The sequence below is a fragment of the Oncorhynchus keta genome, chromosome 6, assembly GCF_023373465.1.
Source record: "Oncorhynchus keta strain PuntledgeMale-10-30-2019 chromosome 6, Oket_V2, whole genome shotgun sequence".
In the NCBI taxonomy this organism is placed as follows: Eukaryota; Metazoa; Chordata; class Actinopteri; order Salmoniformes; family Salmonidae; genus Oncorhynchus; species Oncorhynchus keta.
Window position 1 is genome coordinate 2,733,343 of NC_068426.1, and position 25,437 is coordinate 2,758,779.

Consider the following 25,437-nt stretch of genomic DNA (forward strand, 5'->3'; position numbering starts at 1 on the left):
TTTACTCTGTTCATCTTTCCCTCGATCCTGACTAGTCTCCCAGTCCCTGCCACTGAAAAACATTCCTACAGCATGATGCTGCCCCCACCATGCTACACCGTGGGGATGGTATTGGCCAGGTGATGAGCAGTGCCTGGTTTCCTCCAGATGTGACGCTTGGAGGAAGAGTTCAATATCGGTTTCATCAGACCAGAGAATCTTGTTTCTCATGGTCTGAGAGACTTTAGGTGCCTTTTGGCAAACTCCAAGCAGGTTGTCACGTGCCTTTTACTGAGGAGTGGCTTCTGTCTGGCCACTCTACCACAAAGGCCTGATTGGTAGAGTGCTGCAGAGAGGTTGTTCTTCTGGAAGGTTCTCCCATCTCCCCATAGGAACTCTAAAGCTCTGTCCATTGGGTTCTTGGTCACCTCTCTGACCAAGAGCTCAGACATCAGGTATTGTATGTTATGGTACAGGCACGTTGTGTCCAAAACTGCGATTTTCAACCTGTATGAGTGTAAAGGGTTAAAGGCTCAGTCCAAAACCAGATTTTCCTGTGTTTATATACCATTTCCAAATGGAGGTTGGAAGAATACTGAAAACGTAAAATGATTTCAGTGTAAAAGCTGTTTGAGAAAGGATGACCTGAAACTCCGGCCTGTTTTTGGTAGAATGGAGTAATGGCCTGCTTGGTGATATCAATGGGCTATTAACCAATAGGAACATACCAAAACCTCTGCCAATAAGAGCTAGTTTTCAATGTTCCCCTCCCCCACTCAGAAGACCAGACATTCCTAGCAAAAATCTTTGCTTGAGAAATTGCACCTAGCTAAGAAGCATCCCCCCTCCCCATATCTCACAGTAAGATACTTAGTTGTTAGCCAGAGAGGATTTGACATTGCAACAACTGCTTTGGAACTTTTAAATTAATAAAATAAAAACAATGACAGGAATGAAGTGCCTTTTATTTGAGAGGAGAACATAAAAAGCAATACAGTGACCTCATCAATCCATCCATGTCATCTCTCCTTCCATCATACAGTAACCATGCAGGATGGTGCCTACACAATACGCCAAACGCTTTGGACTTTAAATAAAACATAGAAAAACCAGGTTGGGGAGGGGAGGGGGGGGTGAGGGGGGCATAGTGGCAGGGGTTAGGTGGTCAAAGGTTAGAGGTCATGTTCAGTCATCTTCATCCCAGTCTTTCTTGCCTGTGGGGGCTTTGGGTCCACCTGCCGGTTTGGCCATGATGATCTGAGGAACACACACACACACACACACACACACACACACACACACACACACACACACACACAGAGTCAGTCATTCTGAACATTCTGTTGTTGATCTGGCTTCCTGTAAACATGCAGCATGCATTCACACACTGTGTCAGTTAGTTGTTGCTACACAAACATCAAACATGGTTATATCACAGCAGTGTGCCTAAAAAGAAAAAAGGAAATAAGGTTATGGTTATTGTCACACGGTAGCACTACAGTCTCATTAACATGGGTATCCTGTTATATTTAAACACACGACTGTGAGTGTGAGTATTCATGCCATTTCCCCATCACAAATATATACCCCCCTCCCATTAACTATATACCCCCCCAAATATATACCCCCCCCTCCCATTAACATCACAAATATATACCCCCCCCTCCCATTAACATCACAAATATATACCCCCCCCTCCCATTAACATCACAAATATATACCCCCTCCCATTAACTATATACCCCCAAATATATACCCCCCATCCCATTAACATCACAAATATATACCCCCCTCCCATTAACATCACAAATATATACCCCCCTCCCATTAACATCACAAATATATACCCCCTCCCATTAACATCACAAATATATACCCCCCTCCCATTAACTCACAAATATATACCCCCCCCATTAACATCACAAATATATACCCCCTCCCATTAACATCACAAATATATACCCCCTCCCATTAACTATATACCCCCAAATATATACCCCCTCCCATTAACATCACAAATATATACCCCCCCCATTAACATCACAAATATATACCCCCTCCCATTAACATCACAAATATATACCCCCCTCCCATTAACATCACAAATATATACCCCCCTCCCATTAACATCACAAATATATACCCCCCTCCCATTAACATCACAAATATATACCCCCCTCCCATTAACATCACAAATATATACCCCCTCCACATTAACATCACAAATATATACCCCCTCCCATTAACATCACAAATATATACCCCCCCATCCCATTAACATCATCAAAATATATACCCCCCTCCCATTAACATCACAAATATATACCCCCCCCCCTCCCATTAACATCACAAATATATACCCCCTCCCATTAACATCACAAATATATACCCCCCTCCCATTAACATCACAAATATATACCCCCCCATTAACATCACAAATATATACCCCCCCATTAACATCACAAATATATACCCCCCCCATTAACATCACAAATATATACCCCCCTCCCATTAACATCACAAATATATACCCCCTCCCATTAACATCACAAATATATACCCCCTCCCATTAACATCACAAATATATACCCCCCTCCCATTAACATGGAATGCAAACTTGGAATGCAAACTTAATATTCGAGTGAGGTCTGAGGTGGCAACAATTACGCAGCGACTCAACACACAGGAAACAGCGCGGACCTTCAAAAACCGCAGACACCCTGTGAGTGAGTGTTTCCCGTGCCCCCCTTCACACAGTGAGTGTTCCCAAATACCCCCCATCCCATTAACATCACAAATGCCCCCCATTCACACAGTGAGTGTTCCCCGTGCCCCCCTTCACACAGTGAGTGTTTCCCGTGCCCCCCTTCACACAGTGAGTGTTTCCCTGCCCTCCTTCACACAGTGAGTGTTTCCCGTGCCCCCCTTCACACAGTGAGTGTTTCCCGTGCCCCCTTCACACAGTGAGTGTTCCCCCCCCCTTCACACAGTGAGTGTTCCCCCTGCCCCCTTCACACAGTGAGTGTTTCCCGTGCCCCCCTTCACACAGTGAGTGTTTCCCGTGCCCCCTTCACACAGTGAGTGTTCCCGTGCCCCCCTTCACACAGTGAGTGTTTCCCGTGCCCCCCTTCACACAGTGAGTGTTTCCCGTGCCCCCTTCACACAGTGAGTGTTTCCCGTGCCCCCCTTCACACAGTGAGTGTTTCCCGTGCCCCCCTTCACACAGTGAGTGTTTCCCGTGCCCCCTTCACACAGTGAGTGTTTCCCGTGCCCCCTTCACACAGTGAGTGTTTCCCGTGCCCCCTTCACACAGTGAGTGTTTCCCGTGCCCCCTTCACACAGTGAGTGTTTCCCGTGCCCCCTTCACACAGTGAGTGTTTCCCGTGCCCCCTTCCCACAGTGAGTGTTTCCCGTGCCCCCTTCACACAGTGAGTGTTTCCCGTGCCCCCTTCACACATTGAGTGTTTCCCGTGCCCCCTTCACACAGTGAGTGTTTCCCGTGCCCCCCTTCACACAGTGAGTGTTTCCCGTGCCCCCCTTCACACAGTGAGTGTTTCCATGCCCCCTTCACACAGTGAGTGTTCCCGTGCCCCCTTCACACAGTGAGTGTTTCCGTGCCCCCCCTTCACACAGTGAGTGTTTTCCGTGCCCCCCCTTCACACAGTGAGTGTTCCCGTGCCCCCCTTCACACAGTGAGTGTTTTCCGTGCCCCCTTCACACAGTGAGTGTTTTCCGTGCCCCCGTTCCCCAGCACCTGTCAGAGTGTATTCTGTCCTGTTCAGAAAGGTTAGTGGTGTGTGTCAAAATGTTCAGGCTCGTCTCCCTCGTCCTTGTCCCAGTGGCCTTGTTGTTTAGGAGCCCGTGGCCCACCTGCTGGCTTAGCCATGATAATCTACACAAACACCCCCCCCCAACCACAAACACACAGATTAACACACAAACTGTACATTTTCTACAGGATCCTGATGAGAACTGTGAAGACAGCAATTAAAAAGATGAAAACAACATTTTACTCCGATTGACCTGCAATGAGAAGATGTGTGTGTGTGTGTGTGTGTGTGTGTGTGTGTGTGTGTGTGTGGTCCAGTAGGAGCACAGTGAAAGTGGTAGGGATGTGTACGCCCCCTTCAAGACAAATTGGGATACGTATCTAGATACATGGGGTCGGATACGATATACAGGAACTAAACTTTTAGTTCGGTTAGAGGAACGAGTCGATGGGATTCGGGTCGATGTACAAACACATCCATCTTCCATTCTAAATCTCCCGCAGGCGGAGCTCATGAGTCGACACGAGTAAATATCATCTATGGTGTAAGTAGGAACTGGGTGGTTTTGAGCTCAATGCTGATTGGCTGACCAGCCATGGTATATCAGGTATAATACCCCTCAAAATGTAGGGCCCTAATTACGTTGATAACCCGTTTATAATAGCAATAAGGCACCTCGGGGATTGTGATATTTAGCAAATATACCACGGCTAAGGACTGTATCCAGGCACTCCGCGTTGCATCGTGCTTAAGAACAGCCCTTAGCCGTGTGGTGTATTGGCCGTATACCACAACTCTCAGTTCTCGTTGCATATGAAGTGGGCCCCAGAGACCAGCCCACTATTGGATGGTACAGAAGTATACTTTGATCCCAACAATCTGAAATCAAAACACATTTGAGGTTGTAACATATCAATGAATCCAGTCTGTGTGTGTGTGTGTGTGTGTGTGTGTGTGTGTGTGTGTGTGTGTGTGTGTGTCCTGGTCTGTACTCTGAGCACAGTGATGGCAGCATTGGTAGCTAGTTTGATGCCCCAGTCTGTCTGTGTGTGTGTGTGTGTGTGTACCTGGTCTACTCAGAGCACAGTGATGGCAGCATTGGTAGCTAGTTTGATGCCCCAGTCTGTCTGTGTGTGTGTGTGTCTGTCTGTGTGATGGCAGCATGTGCTCTGTCTGTCTGTCTGTCTGTGTGTGTGTCTGTACCTGGTCTACTCGGAGCACAGTGATGGCAGCATTGGTAGCTAGTTTGATGCCCCAGTCTGTCTGTGTGTGTGTGTGTCTGTCTGATGTGTGTGTTTGTCTGTCTGTCTGTCTGTGTGTGTGTGTGTCTGTACCTGGTCTACTCAGAGCACAGTGATGGCAGCATTGGTAGCTAGTTGATGCCCCAGTCTGTCTGTGTGTGTGTGTGTCTGTCTGTGTGTGTGTGTCTGTCTGTCTGTCTGTCTGTGTGTGTGTGTCTGTACCTGGTCTACTCGGAGCACAGTGATGGCAGCGTTGGTAGCTAGATTGATGCCCCAGTCTGTCTGTGTGTGTGTGTCTGTCTGTGTGTGTGTGTGTGTCTGTGTGTGTCTGTCTGTCTGTCTGTGTGTGTGTGTGTGTACCTGGTCTACTCGTGTGCACAGTGATGGCAGCATTGGTAGCTAGTTTGATGCCCCAGTCTGTGTGTGTGTGTGTGTCTGTACCTGGTCTACTCGGAGCACAGTGATGGCAGCGTTGGTAGCTAGTTTGATGCCCCAGTCTGTGTGTGTGTGTGTGTGTGTGTGTGTACCTGGTCTACTCTGAGCACAGTGATGGCAGCGTTGGTAGCTAGTTTGATGCCCCAGTCTGTCTGTGTGTGTGTGTGTGTGTGTGTGTGTGTGTGTGTGTCTGTACCTGGTCTACTCGGAGCACAGTGATGGCAGCGTTGGTAGCTAGTTTGATGCCCCAGTCTGTCTCTCTGTGTGTGTGTGTGTGTGTGTGTGTGTGTGTGTGTGTGTGTGTGTGTGTGTGTACCTGGTCTACTCGGAGCACAGTGATGGCAGCGTTGGTAGCTAGTTTGATGCCCCAGTGTTTGACCAGGAAAGGCTCCAGGATCCCAGCTTCCAGCATGTCCTTCAGAGCAGCACCCTCTCCCTGTGAACACGCACATTTCACACAACCCGTCAGCTTTGTAAAGAAACCATTTAAAAACACACGCTATACGTTTCCATGGAAATCAACAGAACCTTAATGTCTTAAGGTGCACTGGATTTAATGAGCCTGGCGTGCCGGTAGAGCTTCTTTGGAAAACATCTGCCAACCTGGTACACTGGGCAAACTAAACCAAGCGCACCGTGTCACGTATAAGGGGGGGAAAAAATAATAAAATATAAACAGGAAATGCAACAGGAAGAGACTTGTCACACACCTCGATGTCAAAGCCCATGTTCTTGTTGCCCTCATGATGCACGGCGTACAGTTTGGAGATGAGCTCGTTTCCCTTGATGCCAGAGTTCTCTGCCAACGCTCTGGGCACCGCCTCAAACGCCTCAGCAAACTTCTTAATGGCATACTGCTCCAGACCAGGACACGACTAGAGAGAGAGGAGGAGGGGGGGGGGGGTCAGGCAAACTTCTTAATGGCATACTGCTCCAGACCAGGACACGACTAGAGAGAGAGGAGGAGGGGGGGTCAGGCAAACTTCTTAATGGCATACTGCTCCAGACCAGGACACGACTAGAGAGAGAGGAGGAGGAGGGGGTCAGGCAAACTTCTTAATGGCATACTGCTCCAGACCAGGACACGACTAGAGAGAGAGAGGAGGAGGAGGGGGGTCAGGCAAACTTCTTAATGGCATACTGCTCCAGACCAGGACACGACTAGAGAGAGAGGAGGAGGGGGGGTCAGGCAAACTTCTTAATGGCATACTGCTCCAGACCAGGACACGACTAGAGAGAGAGGAGGAGGAGGGGGGGTCAGGCAAACTTCTTAATGGCATACTGCTCCAGACCAGGACACGACTAGAGAGAGAGGAGGAGGAGGGGGTCAGGCAAACTTCTTAATGGCATACTGCTCCAGACCAGGACACGACTAGAGGGAGAGGAGGAGGAGGGGGGGAGGGTCAGGCAAACTTCTTAATGGCATACTGCTCCAGACCAGGACACGACTAGAGGGAGAGGAGGAGGGGGGGGTCAGGCAAACTTCTTAATGGCATACTGCTCCAGACCAGGACACGACTAGAGAGAGAGGAGGAGGAGGGGGGGGTCAGGCAAACTTCTTAATGGCATACTGCTCCAGACCAGGACACGACTAGAGAGAGAGGAGGAGGAGGAGGGAGGGGGGTCAGGCAAACTTCTTAATGGCATACTGCTCCAGACCAGGACACGACTAGAGAGAGAGAGGAGGGGGGGTCAGGCAAACTTCTTAATGGCATACTGCTCCAGACCAGGACACGACTAGAGAGAGAGGGGGAGGAGGAGGGGGTCAGGCAAACTTCTTAATGGCATACTGCTCCAGACCAGGACACGACTAGAGAGAGAGGAGGAGGAGGGGGAGGGGGTCAGGCAAACTTCTTAATGACATACTGCTCCAGACCAGGACACGACTAGAGAGAGAGGAGGAGGAGGGGGGTCAGGCAAACTTCTTAATGACATACTGCTCCAGACCAGGACACGACTAGAGAGAGGGGAGGAGGAGGGGGGTCAGGCAAACTTCTTAATGGCATACTGCTCCAGACCAGGACACGACTAGAGAGGAGGAGGGGGGGGGTCAGGCAAACTTCTTAATGACATACTGCTCCAGACCAGGACACGACTAGAGAGGAGGAGGGGGGGGGTCAGGCAAACTTCTTAATGACATACTGCTCCAGACCAGGACACGACTAGAGAGGGGGAGGAGGGGGGGTCAGGCAAACTTCTTAATGACATACTGCTCCAGACCAGGACACGACTAGAGAGGAGGAGGAGGGGGGTCAGGCAAACTTCTTAATGACATACTGCTCCAGACCAGGACACACTAGAGAGGAGGAGGGGGGGGTCAGGCAAACTTCTTAATGACATACTGCTCCAGACCAGGACACGACTAGAGAGGAGGAGGGGGGGGTCAGGCAAACTTCTTAATGACATACTGCTCCAGACCAGGACACGACTAGAGAGGAGGAGGGGGGGTCAGGCAAACTTCTTAATGACATACTGCTCCAGACCAGGACACGACTAGAGAGGAGGAGGGGGAAAGAGTCAGGCAAACTTCTTAATGACATACTGCTCCAGACCAGGACACGACTAGAGAGGAGGAGGGGGGGTCAGGCAAAGTTGTTAATGACGACTGCTCCAGACCAGGACACGACTAGAGAGAGAGAGGAGGGGGGAAGGCAAACTTCTTAATGGCATACTGCTCCAGACCAGGACACGACTAGAGAGAGAGGAAAGAGGAGGAGGGGGGTCAGGCAAACTTCTTAATGGCATACTGCTCCAGACCAGGACACGACTAGAGAGAGAGAGGAGGGGGGGTCAGGCAAACTTCTTAATGGCATACTGCTCCAGACCAGGACACGACTAGAGAGAGAGAGGAGGGGGGGGTTTGAAGACAGGCAAACTTCTTAATGGCATACTGCTCCAGACCAGGACACGACTAGAGAGAGAGGAGGAGGGGGGTCAGGCAAACTTCTTAATGGCATACTGCTCCAGACCAGGACACGACTAGAGAGAGAGGAGGAGGAGGGGGGTCAGGCAAACTTCTTAATGACATACTGCTCCAGACCAGGACACGACTAGAGAGGAGGAGGGGGGGGTCAGGCAAACTTCTTAATGACATACTGCTCCAGACCAGGACACGACTAGAGAGGAGGAATGGGGTCAGGCAAACTTCTTAATGACATACTGCTCCAGACCAGGACACGACTAGAGAGGAGGAGGGGGGGGGTCAGGCAAACTTCTTAATGACATACTGCTCCAGACCAGGACACGACTAGAGAGGGAGGAGGGGGGTCAGGCAAACTTCTTAATGACATACTGCTCCAGACCAGGACACGACTAGAGAGGAGGAGGGGGGTCAGGCAAAGTTGTTAATGACGTACTGCTCCAGACCAGGACACGACTAGAGAGAGAGGAGGGGGGGAAATCAGGCAAACTTCTTAATGGCATACTGCTCCAGACCAGGACACGACTAGAGAGAGAGGGGAGGAGGAGGGGGTCAGGCAAACTTCTTAATGGCATACTGCTCCAGACCAGGACACGACTAGAGAGAGGAGGAGGAGGAGGGGGTCAGGCAAACTTCTTAATGGCATACTGCTCCAGACCAGGACACGACTAGTTAAGTGTATTTAAAACGACACATTCGTTAACACACACACGTCCGTGTTCCGTACCTCTCCGTATGAAGTGATCTGTCTAGCCAGTTCAATCTCTGTAGCTCCGGCACCTGGCACCAGCCTCTTGTCTCGGACCAGAACCTTGAAGGTGTTGACCCCGTCGTCGATGGCTCGCTCGATATCATCCATCCGGTTGTCAGTGGATCCTCTAATCACCAGGGTGGAGATGGCACCATCCTCTTTCTCTGAGGAGGAAGAGAGGTGGAAAGAGAACGACAATGAGATGGCACCATCCTCTTTCTCTGAGGAGGAAGAGAGGTGGAAAGAGAACGACAATGAGATGGCACCATCCTCTTTCTCTTGAGGAGGAAGAGAGGTGGAAAGAGAACGACAATGAGATGGCACCATCCTCTTTCTCTGAGGAGGAAGAGAGGTGGAAAGAGAACGACAATGAGATGGCACCATCCTCTTTCTCTGAGGAGGAAGAGAGGTGGAAAGAGAACGACAATGAGATGGCACCATCCTCTTTCTCTGAGGAGGAAGAGAGGTGGAAAGAGAACGACAATGAGATGGCACCATCCTCTTTCTCTGAGGAGGAAGAGAGGTGGAAAGAGAACGACAATGAGATGGCACCATTGCAAACTGTGGTCTATAGTTCCCCGAAACACACAGAAATGACTTCAGTTTTTTTTTTTTAAACGACAAGACTTTTAGTCGGGAAGTCTGTTCTCACCGTGTTTGAAGACCACCACCTGAGTGTCTCCGACCTCGTCCAGGTAGACACTGTCACAGTGACCCATTTCCTCTGGAGTGGGAGGGGTCTGGAGGGGGAGGACATAGGAATGTTCAGTTTAGGTTTCGACTTGGAAGAAGCACAACTTACATTCATTTATTTTTACAGTGTTGATTGTCTGGGGCCAAGTTAACCTCCCCTTTTCATGTTAGAAAGTCAGGACCATCATGTGTTTAGGGAAAGAGGATTATTCAGTATTTTAATAAGACATTATTTTGGATCTGTATTAAAATAAATTTGACCAATTCCAGTCCCCTTGCCTACGGGTCCCCCACAGGATCATTTTTAGGATGGGACCGAAAGGCTCAGGTCTGATGATTTAAAAAAAAAACACTTTTTTATTTATTTATTACTAATATGAATAATGATACCGACACTATCTAAAATATAAGTCCCGCCTCCAAATCAAGCCCAATAACAAACCTGAAGACAACCGATGCAGAATCGTAGCTATGAAATGAACAGAGGCCAAAGCAAGGGGTTTATCCATCTGCATTTACCACCATGGACACGTGGTTATTGTATCATACATTGAAATACAATGAGGAAGAAACTACGCTACTGCCCCTTTAAGAGCCCTCTCTCTCAAGAGCTCTGTTGAAAAGCTGTCCCTAAACCATGTTTGAAACTACAGCTGATTTTGTGAAACGACACAGTTTGACGGCAGTAGAGAAATAAACCAGGGCGGGGATCCCAGTTTCCAATCGCTACCAGGGTCTCTTCTCTACTGCCGTCAAACTGTCGTTCCACAAAATGAGCTGTAGTTTTGTACATGTAATACAGATCCAAAATAATGTCTTATTAAAAGAATGAATAATCCTCTTTCCCTAAACACACGATGGTCCTGACTTTCATGTCAGTTCAGCGCATATTGTAACAGTAATGTATTTATTAGGGGAAACAATTATGGAGGAATATATTTCGTAGAACACACATGATTCTGTATTAGGCTGTCATCACCTCAAGAGGTCCATTGCCTTGCACGATTAATAAAATGTACCAATACATTTCTGTGTAGTTACCGACTGGTTTTCCGACTCTCTGTGACCAACAGATGTATGTCTGTATTCCCAGTCATGTGAAATCCATAGATTAGAGCCTAATGAATACATTACAATGGACTGATTTCCTCATATGAAGGAAACGAACGATTGGGTACGAATACAGTCAACACCCACACTACCCTGTCAGTAAGGGGAACACTACCCTGTCAGTAAGGGGAACACTACCCTGTCAGTAAGGGGAACACTACCCTGTCAGTAAGGGGAACACTACCCTGTCAGTAAGGGGAACACTACCCTGTCAGTAAGGGGAACACTACCCTGTCAGTAAGGGGAACACTACCCTGTCAGTAAGGGGAACACTACCCTGTCAGTAAGGGGAACACTACCCTGTCAGTAAGGGGAACACTACCCTGTCAGTAAGGGGAACACTACCCTGTCAGTAAGGGGAACACTACCCTGTCAGTAAGGGGAACACTACCCTGTCAGTAAGGGGAACACTACCCTGTCAGTAAGGGGAACTCACCAGTCTAGGCAGGGCCACAGCGCCGACCGTCTTACACAGTCTCCTCAGATCCCATTTAGAGTTCAGCCTGCAGGAGACACGGGTTTAGAAACACAGAGAGACAGGATCCTGAAGGGATCAGCAGCGAATGTTCAGTAGTTTTAGATTAGGTGGTTCACACCACCAGTAAGACCTACCAGCTACCTCATGTAACCCCTTGACTAAAACTATAAAAACCAAGTTCATCTTCACTGACGAACTAGAGCAGACTGTCTTGGAATGTTGATTTTTTAGGCAGGAAGTGTCTGAAATTAAAAACAGGTACGAGTGATTGAGTGCCCCATCTCTCTCCTACCTGACGACCGTGACCCCGGGACCCCACCTGACGACCGTGACCCCGGGACCCCACCTGACGACCGTGACCCCACCTGACGACCGTGACCCGGGACCCCACCTGACGACCGTGACCCCGGGACCCCACCTGACGACCGTGACCCCGGGACCCCACCTGACGACCGTGACCCGGGACCCCACCTGACGACCGTGACCCCGGGACCCCACCTGACGACCGTGACCCGGGACCCCACCTGACGACCGTGACCCCGGGACCCCACCTGACGACCGTGACCCGGGACCCTACCTGACGACCGTGACCCCGGGACCCTACCTGACGACCGTGACCCCGGGACCCTACCTGGCGACCGTGACCCCGGGACCCTACCTGACGACCGTGACCCCGGGACCCCACCTGACGACCGTGACCCGGGACCCCACCTGACGACCGTGACCCCGGGACCCCACCTGACGACCGTGACCCGGGACCCCACCTGACCGACCGTGACCCCACCTGACGACCGTGACCCCGGGACCCCACCTGACGACCGTGACCCGGGACCCCACCTGACGACCGTGACCCCGGGACCCCACCTGACGACCGTGACCCGGGACCCCACCTGACGACCGTGACCCCGGGACCCCACCTGACGACCGTGACCCGGGACCCCACCTGACGACCGTGACCCCGGGACCCCACCTGACGACCGTGACCCGGGACCCTACCTGACGACCGTGACCCTACCTGACGACCCCTGACCGTGACCCGGGACCCTACCTGACGACCGTGACCCCGGGACCCTACCTGACGACCGTGACCCCGGGACCCTACCTGACGACCGTGAGCTGGGACCCTACCTGACGACCGTGAGCTGGGACCCTACCTGACGACCGTGAGCTGGGACCCTACCTGACGACCGTGAGCTGGGACCCTACCTGACGACCGTGAGCTGGGACCCTACCTGACGACCGTGAGCTGGGACCCTACCTGACGACCGTGAGCTGGGACCCTACCTGACGACCGTGAGCCGGGACCCTACCTGACGACCGTGAGCCGGGACCCTACCTGACGACCGTGAGCCGGGACCCTACCTGACGACCATGAGCCGGGACCCTACCTGACGACCATGAGCCGGGACCCTACCTGACGACCATGAGCCGGGACCCTACCTGACGACCATGAGCTGGGACCCTACCTGACGACCATGAGCTGGGACCCTACCTGACGACCATGAGCTGGGACCCTACCTGACGACCATGAGCTGGGACCCTACCTGACGACCATGAGCTGGGACCCTACCTGACGACCATGAGCTGGTACTTGTTGGCGTAGTGCAGCGCCATATCCGCCACTTTGCCACCGGTCACCACTACGTTGGCGCCTGCCTCAGCGATGGACTTGACTTGGGCTTCCATCATATCCTCCTCTCCCTTACTGAAGTTAAGGAGCTCCTCCGCATTGTTTATCAACACTGTACCCTGCAGAGGGAGGGAGGGAGGGAGGGAGGGAGAGAGGGAGGGAGAGAGCCAGAGGGAGGGAGAGACAACATCATATCCTCTCCTTTAATGAAGTTAAGGAGCTCTACCCCAGGGGGAGGAAGGGAGGGAGCCAGTGTGAGGGAGGAAGGGAGGAAGGGAGGGAGCCAGGGTGAGGAAGGGAGCCAGGGTGAGGAAGGAAGGGAGGGAGCCAGGGTGAGGAAGGAAGGGAGGGAGCCAGGGTGAGGAAGGAAGGGAGGGAGCCAGGGTGAGGGAGGGAGGGAGCCAGCCAGGGTGAGGAAGGGAGGGAGGGAGCCAGCCAGGGTGAGGAAGGGAGGGAGGGAGCGAGCCAGGGTGAGGAAGGGAGGGAGGGAGCCAGTGTGAGGGAGGAAGGGAGGAAGGGAGGGAGCCAGGGTGAGGGAGGAAGGGAGGAAGGGAGGGAGCCAGGGTGAGGAAGGGAGCCAGGGTGAGGAAGGGAGCCAGGGGGAGGAAGGGAGCCAGGGTGAGGAAGGAAGGGAGGGAGGGAGCCAGGGTGAGGAAGGAAGGGAGGGAGCCAGGGTGAGGGAGGGAGGGAGCCAGCCAGGGTGAGGAAGGGAGGGAGGGAGCCAGGGGGAGGGAGGGAGGGAGGGAGGGAGCCAGGGGGAGGAAGGGAGGGAGGGAGCCAGGGTGAGGAAGGGAGGGAGGGAGCCAGGGTGAGGAAGGGAGGGAGGGAGGGAGCCAGGGTGAGGAAGGGAGGGAGGGAGGGAGCCAGGGTGAGGGAGGGAGGGAGCCAGGGTGAGGGAGGGAGGGAGCCAGGGTGAGGGAGGGAGGGAGCCAGGGTGAGGAGGGAGGGAGGGAGGGAGCCAGGGTGAGGGAGGGAGGGAGCCAGGGTGAGGAAGGGAGGGAGGGAGCCAGGGTGAGGAAGGGAGGGAGGGAGCCAGGGTGAGGAAGGGAGGGGGAGCAAGGGTGAGGAAGGGAGGGGGGGAGCAAGGGTGAGGAAGGGAGGGGGGGAGCCAGGGGTGAGGAAGGGAGGGGGAGCCGGGGAGCCAGGGGGAAGGGAGGGAGCCAGGGGGAGGAAGGGAGGGAGCCAGGGAGGGGGAGGAAGGGAGGGAGCCAGGGAGGGGAGGAAGGGAGGGAGCCAGGGAGGGGGAGGAAGGGAGGGAGCCAGGGAGGGGGAGGGAGGGAGGGAGCCAGGGAGGGGGGAGGAAGGGAGGGAGCCAGGGAGGGGGAGGAAGGGAGGGAGCCAGGGAGGGGGAGGAAGGGAGGGAGCCAGGGAGGGGGAGGAAGGGGGCCAGGGGAGGAAAGGGGGCCAGGGGAGGAAGGGGGCCAGGGGGAGGAAGGGGGCCAGGGGAGGAAGGGGGCCAGGAAGGGGCCAGGGGCAAGGAAGGGGCCAGGGGCAAGGAAGGGGGCCAGGAAGGGGGCCAGGGGCAAGGAAGGGGGCCAGGGGAAAGGAAGGGGGCCAGGAGGGGGCCAGGGGCAAGGGAGGGGGCCAGGGGCAAGGAAGGGGGCCAGGGGCAAGGAAGGGGGCCAGAGGGGTAACATTTATTTCCATCCTACCTTGGTTTCTGTGACCATGCAGTCGAAGGGGCAGGAGAAGACTGCGATCTTGGAGTCTTTAATTGACGTGACGTCTCCCTCCGTCTCCTTCTTGAACACCATCCCATGGAGCACCGAGGACGAAGTCAGGCCACAGCCCTGCAGACACACCAGAGAGCAGTGTAACAGACCCCCCCAGCCAGTAATATCTTGCTGTGTTCTGTAAACACACATCTAAAATACCATTGTAATTTCTGCTTCTAAACTCCAGTGAGAATTCACCAATGGGCATTCCACCATCAGACAACGCTCTCTGACTGATGTCTGGCTTCCGTTTCTCTGGTAAAAATCCAAGGTTCACTTCAAGCAAAACATAATTACCAATGCAATCGTTTTTGCACTTAGTCATCGGATTTTTAAAAAGAACAAGCTTTTTTTCCCTGCTGAACGTGAACCAGTAACCAGTAGGTAGCCTAGTGGTTAGAGCGTTGGACTAGTAACCAGCAGGTAGCCTAGTGGTTAGAGCGTTGGACTAGTAACCAGTAGGTAGCCTAGTGGTTAGAGCGTTGGACTAGTAACCAGTAGGTAGCCTAGTGGTTAGAGCGTTGGACTAGTAACCAGCAGGTAGCCTAGTGGTTAGAGCGTTGGACTAGTAACCAGCAGGTAGCCTAGTGGTTAGAGCGTTGGACTAGTAACCAGCAGGTAGCCTAGTGGTTAGAGTGTTGGACTAGTAACCAGTAGGTAGCCTAGTGGTTAGAGCGTTGGACTAGTAACCAGCAGGTAGCCTAGTGGTTAGAGCGTTGGACTAGTAACCAGTAGGTAGCCTAGTGGTTAGAGCGTTGGACTAGTAACCAGTAGGTAGCCTAGTGGTTAGAGTGTTGGACTAGTAACCAGTAGGTAGCCTAGTGGTTAGAGTGTTGGACTAGTAACCAGTAGGTAGCCTAGTGGTTAGAGTGTTGGACTAGTAACCAGTAGGTAGCCTAGTGGTTAGAGTGTTGGACTAGTAACCAGTAGGTAGCCTAGTGGTTAGAGCGTTGGACTAGTAACCAGCAGGTAGCCTAGTGGTTAGAGCGTTGGACTAGTAACCAGTAGGTAGCCTAGTGGTTAGAGTGTTGGACTAGTAACCAGTAGGTAGCCTAGTGGTTAGAGTGTTGGACTAGTAACCAGTAGGTAGCCTAGTGGTTAGAGTGTTGGACTAGTAACCAGTAGGTAGCCTAGTGGTTAGAGTGTTGGACTCGTAACCGAAAGGTCGCAAGTTCGAATCCCCGAGCTGACAAGGTAAAAATCTGTCATTCTGCCTCTGAGCAGGCAGTTAACCCACTGTTTCCAGGCCGTCATTGAAAGTAAGAATCTGTTCTTAACTGACTTGCCTGGTTAAATAAAGGTAAAATTAAAATAAATAAAAAATCAAACATTTCCGAAAGGAAAATAACTCGAGGCACCTCCTTGATCGCTCCACTGAAGCAGCAACAAAAAAACACTTCAGTGTAAAATGCTGCTGGAAATGGTTTAAAATGGCAGATTTTTATCTATTTTATGTTTCTGCATTTAGGAAATTCAGATTTCAAGCTTGACACTAGACAGATTAGACCAATCAAATAAATATCAAAAAATGTAAACGCAGATGGGACAAAAGCAACACAAGGCAAACAGACTGAGACTGTTCTGTAGCAGTGTAATCAAGGACACTCACCAGGATCTTGCAAACTCTGACGTTGTCCACACTGAAGTTACCAGACTCGGGGAAGATGGACACTAGAACGACAAATTACCACAACAATAAAAATCAACATCCTATTTATTTGATTCATTGGCTGTGCCTAAAAACACTACTGGCCAATAAAAATAATTTTCTTCATTCCTATCAAAGCCAGTTGCATTGATGCAAACTGGTTAAGGCCGGGGGGATTGTACAGAAACAAAATAAATTCTGTAAAGTGATAGAAAAAAGGCACATTTTCAGTGAGCTGCACAAATAAACTTTCTGATATTCACACCTCTACAACACATGTCCGCGGCAAGTCAAATTCAAGGACTTTCAAGTACTTTTTCCGAGCACTAATGCTTATGTTCAAGGCCCATCAATGTGTAAATAGTTCAGACAGTGCAGTTCTTTCTAGTCGCCACCAGATGGCAGTATATCCACCGCAACCTCAGGAGGGGGGGGAAAAAGCAGCAGCATTCAACACCATCTTAAAAAAGTTCAACTCAATAATAAGTTGTTTCACTAGTTCTTTACGACATTACATGAATGGTAACTTTAGTCAGTACCGATGTTTTCATTTGAGTAGTGAGGAGCAGAGTTTTGGGACGACACACCTAACTGGTGAACACACATTTCCAAGTCACATGACTACACAATTCCAGCTTAATGACTGTTTTTTAATTGGGCATTTGGGCATCTACTACTTAATGGCTACGAAAAAGCTTATTGCTTCCAACTGGCAGCTTTAGTTAGTGTCGCCTGTCGAGAGAAGGGGAGGAAAAACAGCACGTAAACAAACGGTCACCAGAACCGGGCTCCAGAGTGCCGCAGCGGCCTAAGGCACTGCATCTCAGTGCTAGAGGCGTCACTACAGAACCTGGTTCGATTCTGGGCTGTAACACAGCCGGCCGTGATTGTGAGTCCCATAGGGCGGCGCATAATTGGCCCAGTATCGTCCTCTGTTCGGGTTCGGACGGGGTAGGCCGTCATTGTAAATAAGAATTTGTTCTTGACTGAGTTGCCTAGTTAAATAAAGGTTAAATAAAATACTCTGACCTGACCAGCTCAAACCCTTCAGTTGTTTGATTCTACCTGGTAGTTAACTGCACTGACCTGGAGTCCCAGGTCTGAATCAGCCCCCTGACTAGAAGGAGAGGATGACAACCACAAGTGTTTTGGCCCTCGAGGACCGACGTTGACCACCCCTGCTGTAGGCTAAATCCTAAATAAATCTTTATTGATAAATCCTCTACCGTTTTGTCCATAGCGGTGTTTGAATACTCATATTAAGCACACTAAGTGACGTGAATTGAGTATATAATATGCTTATTGCGTTTCAATGGGCATTGTTAATTCAGGCCATCTACTCCCGATATCAGAGATCTCTCTCGGGCACTGTTGAATATGGCCGGTGTCAGTTAATGCTGGCAAAAAAAGCCAAATAAGTTACCAGCAGCAGTTACCAACGCTCTGGATAACCAGTTCTGGGAGAAATAAATGGCCAGAGTGAAGTGTGCTCACTGGATGCAGTTAGACAGTTAGCTTGGGTGCTGGACTGCTGCTGATTGGTCGGATGAACTCTACTCCTCAGCCAGAGCGTCCAGTGAGCGCTCTGAAACACTCCCAAAGCCAAACGCTCTGAACTTACGAACGCTCTGAACGCACCGAGAGCAAAAGGCTCTGAATTTAGGAACGGACAAATCTGACAACTCTGGCACTGCAGACTGAATTTACGAACACACCCGTAATTGTTAAATGTTTAGCTAGTCATTTGTTATGCTAACTAGCTAGCAAGAGGTTGCATAGCAACAGCATCAAATTCCTGTAGACAGGCGAAGAGCTAGTACACTCAACTGAAAGGAAATTTTAGTATACTGTAAACTAAGTTACTTAATGAGTATATCATATTAGTTATGTAGTATACAGTGTGTTAGTATGGGTACTCATGTAGTATAGTGTGTTAGTATGGGTACTCTAACTTCTTCGATTTAGGGGGCGCTCTTTTAATCTTTGGATGAAAAAACGTTCCCGTTTTAAACAAGATATTTTGTCACGAAAAGATGCTCGACTATGCATATAATTGACAGCTTTGGAACGAAAACCCTCTGACGTTTCCAAAACTGCAAAGATATTGTCTGTGAGTGCCACAGAACTGATGTTACAGGTGAAACCCAGATAAAAATTAAATCAGGAAGTGCCGCATTTTTTTAAACCGCCTCATGGCAATGACTCCTTATATGGCTGTGGAGGAGCTAGGAGTCAGCTTACCGTTTCCATGTTTTCCCCAAGGTGTCTGCAGCATTGTGGCGTATTTGTAGGCATATCTTTGGAAGATTGACCATAAGAGACTACATCTACCAGGTGTTCGCTCGGTGTCCTCCGTTGCAATTTTTGCGTAATCTCCAGCTGCAGTATTTTTCCGTTTGTTTCTGATGAGAAGGCAACTGCCACCACTGATAGATTATCGAATAGATATGTGAAAAACACCTTGAGGATGGATTCTAAACAACGTTTGCCATGTTTCTGTCGATATTATGGAGCTAATTTGGGAAAAAAGTTTGCCGTTGTAAGTGACTGCATTTTCCGGTATTTTTCTTAGCCAAACGTGATGAACGGAGCTATTTCGTCTACACAAATAATCTTTTTGGGGGAAAAAATGAACATTTTCTATCTAACTAAGAGTCTCGTCATTGAAACATCCGAAGTTCTTCAAAGGTAAATGATTTTTTATTTGAATGCTTTTCTTGTTTGTGAAAATGTTGCCTGCTGAATGCTAGGCTAGCTATCAATACTCTTACACAAATGCTTGTTTTGCTATGGTTGAAAAGCATATTTTGAAAATCTGAGATGACAGTGTTGTTAACAAAAGGCTAAGCTTGTTTGAATATTTTTATTTCATTTAATTTGGGATTTTCATGAATAGGAAAAGTTGCGTTATGGTAATGAGCTTGAGGCTATGATTACTCTCCCGGATACGGAATTGCTCGTCGCTAGAGGTTAAGTATGTAGTATACAGTATGTTAGAATGGGTACTCATTAAGTATGTAGTATACAGTATGTTAGTATGGGTACTCATTAAGTATGTAGTATACAGTATGTTAGAATGGGTACTCATTAAGTATGTAGTATACAGTATGTTAGAATGGGTATTCGAACACAGCTCATGTCTCTTACCGCAGGCCTGAGCGATGAGGTTGGGTACTCATTAAGTATGTAGTATACAGTATGTTAGAATGGGTACTCATTAACTCTAGTATACCGTATGTTAGAATGGGTACTCATTAAGTATGTAGTATACAGTATGTTAGAATGGGTACTCATTAAGTATCTAGTATACAGTATGTTAGAATGGGTACTCATTAAGTATCTAGTATACAGTATGTTAATATGGGTACTTATTAAGTATGTAGTATACAGTATGTTAGAATGGGTACTCATTAAGTATCTAGTATACAGTATGGGTACTCATTAAGTATCTAGTATACAGTATGTTAGAATGGGTACTCATTAAGTATCTAGTATGTTAGTATGGGTACTCATTAAGTATCTAGTATATAGTATGTTAGTATGGGTACTCATTAAGTATCTAGTATACAGTATGTTAGAATGGGTACTCATTAAGTATCTATGGATGGCATAAGGTAATGCACCAATTTGTAAGTCGCTCTGGATAAGAGCGTCTGTTAAATGACTTAAATGTAATGTAAATGTAGTATAGAGTATGTTAGTATGGGTACTCATTAAGTATGTAGTATACAGTATGTTAGAATGGGTACTCATTAAGTATGTAGTATACAGTATGTTAGTATGGGTACTCATTAAGTATGTAGTATACAGTATGTTAGTACAGGTATTCGAACACAGCTCATGTCTCTTACCGCAGGCCTGAGCGATGAGGTTGGCCAGGAAGTCTTCGTTGCCATACTGTTTAGACATGACGGCCGGGCGGATCATAGCGGTCGCCTCCTCTACATCGTGAAGGTTCTTGGCCGAAGCGCACACGCACTCTGGGAGGAGCTCCAGACTCTTCTTCATCGCCAGCTCATAGCCCTCAATCACCTGGGAGACACACACACACACACACACGGTTGTGTGTCAGGGAAGCCCTTGTCAAACAGGTACATACAGACATATCATAGACAGATCCTTGTCCATTTGTCCTGAACTTTTGCCGTTTTCGTTGCGTGTTCCTATGAGTCAGCGTGTGGTGCTACGGGATTCAGGATTATTATTTGACAAAAGCAACGTAGCGTGAATAATACCGGGGGTTGGATTTATATTTTGTTTTACTATTATTGCGACAAATGATAGAATAGGGGTTTTAAATAAATGATAATTGCAGAATACTTCTTAAGGTATGCTGGGGGCATGTGATGTCATCGCGTCACTATAAGCCCCCACACTCCGGATTTAATTCTAAATTGCAAAAAAATATATATTTTTTGTTGTTGCAGAACATGGATTGCCCTGCCTTTCAAGAAAGCCTGAATTACTACACCTTGCTTCTCTGATTGGCTGGAAAGTTAAACCAACCAATTAAAAAACAACGATCTACCAGAGTGTAAGTCTCACCCCTTGGCACCGATCGTGGCGATACGTTGGCACATGAGATTGACTGGCCAATAGTAGTTCGTAATTCAATCCCATCCACGTAGGATTTCACAGGCTACTGAGACATGAAACCTCTAGGTGGGAGGGATACGTACTGTTGGCAATTTATGAATATGTAAATGAGAAATGGTTTAAATGGGCAATGGAAACACTTAAACCACTGCATTTGTATTGGACACAGTAGTATTTGTTTTTTGCTAAAATAAGTGTTATTTTTATATATTATATTTTAGAGGTTTGGCGTCATTATGTCCAGCTGTCATTAATCAACACAAGATATTTAAATGGAAAACGCACCCTAGCAGGCAATCGTCACCTCTATTTTCTATACAAACTTCGTAATGAAAATGGAAACACAGCTCGTGCGTACCTCTGACACAGAAAGGCCCATGCGCAGCAGCTCCTCAGCCAGCTCCAGCAGTGCTCCGGCGAACACCAGGACAAAGTTGGTCCCGTCCCCCACCTCCTGCTCCTGCATGTGGGACGCCATCACGACCATCTTGGCTGCTGGGTGCTGCACCTGGAGGAAGAACCACACACAGGGAACGGTTACGTTACGAAGCCCGGCGACCGGGTTACGAAGCCCGGCGACCGGGTTACGAAGCCCGGCGACCGGGTTACGAAGCCCGGCGACCGCCAGCGACCGGGTTACCGGCCAGGCGACCGGGTTGGCCCGGCGACAGGGTTAAAAGCGACAGGGTTACGAAGCCCGGGGTTACGGCCCGGCGACCGGGTTACTTTCGACCGGGTTCTGGCCCGGCGACCGGGTCACGACAGGGTTACGGGCCGGCGACCGGGTTACGAAGCCCGGCGACCGGGTTACGAAGCCCGGCGACCGGGTTACGAAGCCCGGCGACCGGGTTACGAAGCCCGGCGACAATTGTCTTTTGAAGGTTTATGACCATTCCTGGAGTCTTCATCTAACTCCAGTCCATAAGAACTACTGGTTGAGCAGACTGTCTCACCTCCAGCTCTCTGAGGATGGTAGTGTGTGTGTGTGTGTGTTGTAGTGTGTGGTGGTAGTGTGTTTACACATCTCACCTCCAGCTCTCGGAGGATGGTAGCAGCGTCGTTGGTCACAAACAGCTTCTCCAGGTGGTTGATCACCATCTTGTTCATGCCTGAAGATTAAATAGGAAAAAGGCCAAGAAAACAATCTCTCATTTAGGACAGAGTCAGACAGACACGGATATAGATGTTGTCCACCCACACCAGACGCGATCAGGCCACGCAGGTTGAAAATATCCAAAAACTCTGAACCAACTATATTAAATTATTAATTATTATTATTTTGGGGACAGGTCGAAACACATGAAACATTCACGACCATTTAGCTAGCTTGCTGTTGCTAGCTCATTTGTCCTGGGATACAAATTCCGTCTTCTTCGTTAGACCTTATATGGCGATTGACAACCAACTTTAAGGTTCACTACCACCACCAACTGAACTGGAGTGTGGACCTCAGTTGATCTTTCAATCACCCACTTGGGTATATGCTCCTAACAACCAATGAGGAGATGGGAGAGGCGGGACATGGAAAGCGCCAAGACCCCCCAAAAAAATAGAACAAAGTTGTATTTTAGCGCCTGGCAGATGATCCTTTGACGCGTGCGAACGGTTTGGATGACGTGATGGAATAACACGTGTACATTGATTTTTTTGCAACGCTCGCGCACGCAATGTGAGCGCCGTGGTCGACATGTTAGGACGTGTGTGGTCTAACATAAACGACAAAGGACAGGCGATCAGAGAGACAGACAGATCTCACCGTTGGGTCCATAAGCAGTGCGTGTAGTCTGAGCCAGTTCCTTACAGGCCTGAATGTTCCTGAACACTGCTTCTTCCAGACCAGAGTAGTGCTGGGGGATGACCAAGCAAAAACACAAAACAGTAGTCAGTACATTTTTCCTCCCCACTCTTACACACATAAAAAAAAATCCCATTAGTTTTACATGCCTTCCCATGCCCAGTAAGAAAAAGCATGAAACATTTGTACACTCACTACTGAGTGGCTCTGGATATCAGCCGACTTAAATTACTCATGTAATGTAAAATGCCCACGCTACGATACAAAATACACAGTACAGAAAATAACGTATTTCCCCAAACAAGGACAGTGAAAGACTGGATTTGTTAGTTCATTATTGTATCCATGTAAAAACCACTTGACTCATTAATGAGTGTAAAACCCGCAGTTCTCTGAGGCAATGCCTTATTAGGCACTAATCTGACCCGTAGCGCTGCTAATCTGTGATGCTTGACAGATTTATTTTAATTTTTTTATATCTACATTTTATTGACCTGTATTTTAAAGTAGGCCAGAAGATACTAACCATTTTCTTTTTTACACGTATTTAACTAGGCCAGAAGGTACCAACCATACCCTTAAACGTGTTTACACTGCGACGCAATGGGGCCTGAACGCAAATCAAGGATACATTAATTAAGACACTGCGCAGCACGCCGCAATACGGGTCGGGAAAACGTACCGATATGCCACTGTCCTCCAAATTATCTCTTTATCCACACTGCTCCATCGAGACGATTGAAATGCTGCATGTTTCCCGGAAAACGGACCCCCTTTTTCGTCATTCTAACTAGCAGATGACACGTTGAACCAAAACGGCAAAGGGTCGTTTTCAGAGGGGGGGGGGGGCAGCATTTCAATCTTCTCGATGTACCAGTGTGGCAAATGGTACCATTTGGAGTACAGTGGCACATCCCATCCCCGCTTCACTGAATCTCTAATGTAATCATGAACCCAGTGCAGCTCAGTGTAAACCGGAGGAGGGTCGGTATCTTCTGGAAACGAGCTAACTAATCCCATTCACTAACAAGGAGCAGGGAGGCTATTAATGTTAGCTGGCTGAGGAGGTTAATGTAGGTGCAACTAATAAGTATAGCTAAACCCCACCTACAATTTCATCTTCTTAAAATCTTATTTGAACCTTAATAACCGCTAACATTTTGCCTAACCTTAAATTAAGACAACGATTATTTTGTGTTTGCAAACCGTTTTAGGATAACCAGATTGTGTCTGTGGTAACTAACCCCTTTAGAGTGACATCTTCCTCATCTTAGCTCACTACAGTAGCTATCAACTACGCAGTGACAAGATAATAGTAGCTGCACACTTAAAGTCGACAATATCCGAACTACCGTTTCTTATTATTATTGGTTTCCATTTAAAAAAAAAATTTTTTTTATGTTTTAAGACAGACGAGTATTTAGTTGGTTAATCTTTGTATGAATGAATGACAGCCCGCATGGGACGCTAGTTAGCTAACTATGCTACATAAATCAGATGCTGAGGCTAGTTAGCTATTAGCACATCATAGCAACCAACCACATGTTAGCAATGTGTGAAAACGCATTTTTATCCCATCCACTTAAGAAAACCCTTTCCACGACAACAATTACAACTGAGACATTTTAAACCATTTCCAAAAATAGCAACATGAAAAAGTACCTCAGTACCGAGGTTTGATACAACAACAAGAAACACAGAAACAGGGAGGGAAAATATTTTCACGGCCTTGCGGCTTTCTAGAAGTCTCCACATGACTTGACACAGTGCGTACCCGAACTTCCCCGGTCACACTACCACTCTTTTGCTTTTAGGTTTAATTTTAACATTTATTTAATCTTACCTTTGCGCCATCCTTCAACATTTGGGCGAAGCCCGGTGCTTTCGGTACATGCATAGCCATTTTTAATGTTGTTTTTGCAACCTCTGTAACCAAGATGTGTTAGCGGCAGCGTGGAACTCGGCAGTTGCACAAAGCCAGAAGAGAGATCCGGAAGTGCTCTGTCGAAAAGGCGTCCACAACTACGGAGGGAGGAACAGGACATACATTACATTTGGCGTTTTCGAATTAAAAAAGTGTATCCAGTGAACTCAACATGGGGGGGGGGACACACACTGCCCTCTGACTCTCATTGTTAATACAGACAAGACATACTTGATAATAATTACTGTTTTATGAACACAATCTGTAGTTTTCCAGTAAGCTAATTTTACTTTTTTTTTTAAACTATGGATGGGATGATGAGTCAAAATCAAATCAAAGTGTACTTGTCGCATGTAGTTTAGCAGATGTTATAGCGGGTGCAGCTAGCTAGCGTCTATCAAGTACACAAATCATTAAACATAAAAATAAATAAATACAAATGAAAGACATCAAGAAATTAATTAAAAACTAAACTAGCACTGTAACAGCAATCCAAATGCAAATTATACTGATGTACACAGGATGAATTTACTTAAAATGGTATGCACAGCAGTAGATATACAAAGAATGGTATGTACAGCAGTAGATATACAAAGAATGGTATGTACAGCAGTAGATATACAAAGAATGGTATGCACAGCAGTGGATATACAAAGAATGGTATGTACAGCAGTAGATATACTAAGAATGGTATGTACAGCAGTAGATATACAAAGAATGGTATGCACAGCAGTAGATATACAAAGAATGGT

The 25,437-nt window shown here is 48.5% G+C and overlaps 1 protein-coding gene across 4 annotated transcripts; it reads right to left on the reverse strand.

Annotated features, from left to right (window-relative positions):
• Window positions 1-923: 923 nt before the first annotated feature.
• cct8 (chaperonin containing TCP1, subunit 8 (theta)) lies at window positions 924-24,773 on the reverse strand. Of its 4 annotated transcripts, none has more exons than XM_052520146.1 (15): window positions 24,605-24,773; window positions 22,723-22,813; window positions 21,996-22,075; window positions 21,325-21,474; window positions 20,222-20,402; window positions 16,332-16,393; window positions 14,660-14,797; window positions 12,948-13,126; window positions 11,336-11,402; window positions 9,749-9,836; window positions 9,073-9,260; window positions 6,136-6,300; window positions 5,742-5,861; window positions 3,734-3,871; window positions 1,089-1,236 (listed from the first exon to the last, which is right to left on the reverse strand). In XM_052520146.1, exons 1-14 carry the CDS (start codon window positions 24,662-24,664, stop codon window positions 3,767-3,769), a joined length of 1,674 nt encoding a protein of 557 aa, XP_052376106.1. In that variant the 5' UTR covers window positions 24,665-24,773; the 3' UTR covers window positions 1,089-1,236; window positions 3,734-3,766. The 4 variants fall into 4 exon arrangements, with proteins under 4 accessions (XP_052376105.1, XP_052376107.1, XP_052376106.1 ...); XM_052520144.1 differs by having other exon boundaries at window positions 9,073-9,317; XM_052520145.1 differs by lacking the exon at window positions 3,734-3,871 and having other exon boundaries at window positions 924-1,236; window positions 9,073-9,317.
• Window positions 24,774-25,437: the final 664 nt, after the last annotated feature.

Coding starts and splice junctions, on each gene's coding strand:
- cct8 (XM_052520144.1), bottom strand. CDS start 24,664: ATGGCTATGCATGTACCGAAAGCACCGGGCTTCGCCCAAATGTTGAAG. Junction 9,837..11,335: donor CTGTGGCCCTGCCTAGACTG/GTGAGTTCCCCT, acceptor CTCCCCCTCCAG/ACCCCTCCCACTCCAGAGGA. Junction 5,862..6,135: donor ACATGGGCTTTGACATCGAG/GTGTGTGACAAG, acceptor GCGTGTTCACAG/GGAGAGGGTGCTGCTCTGAA.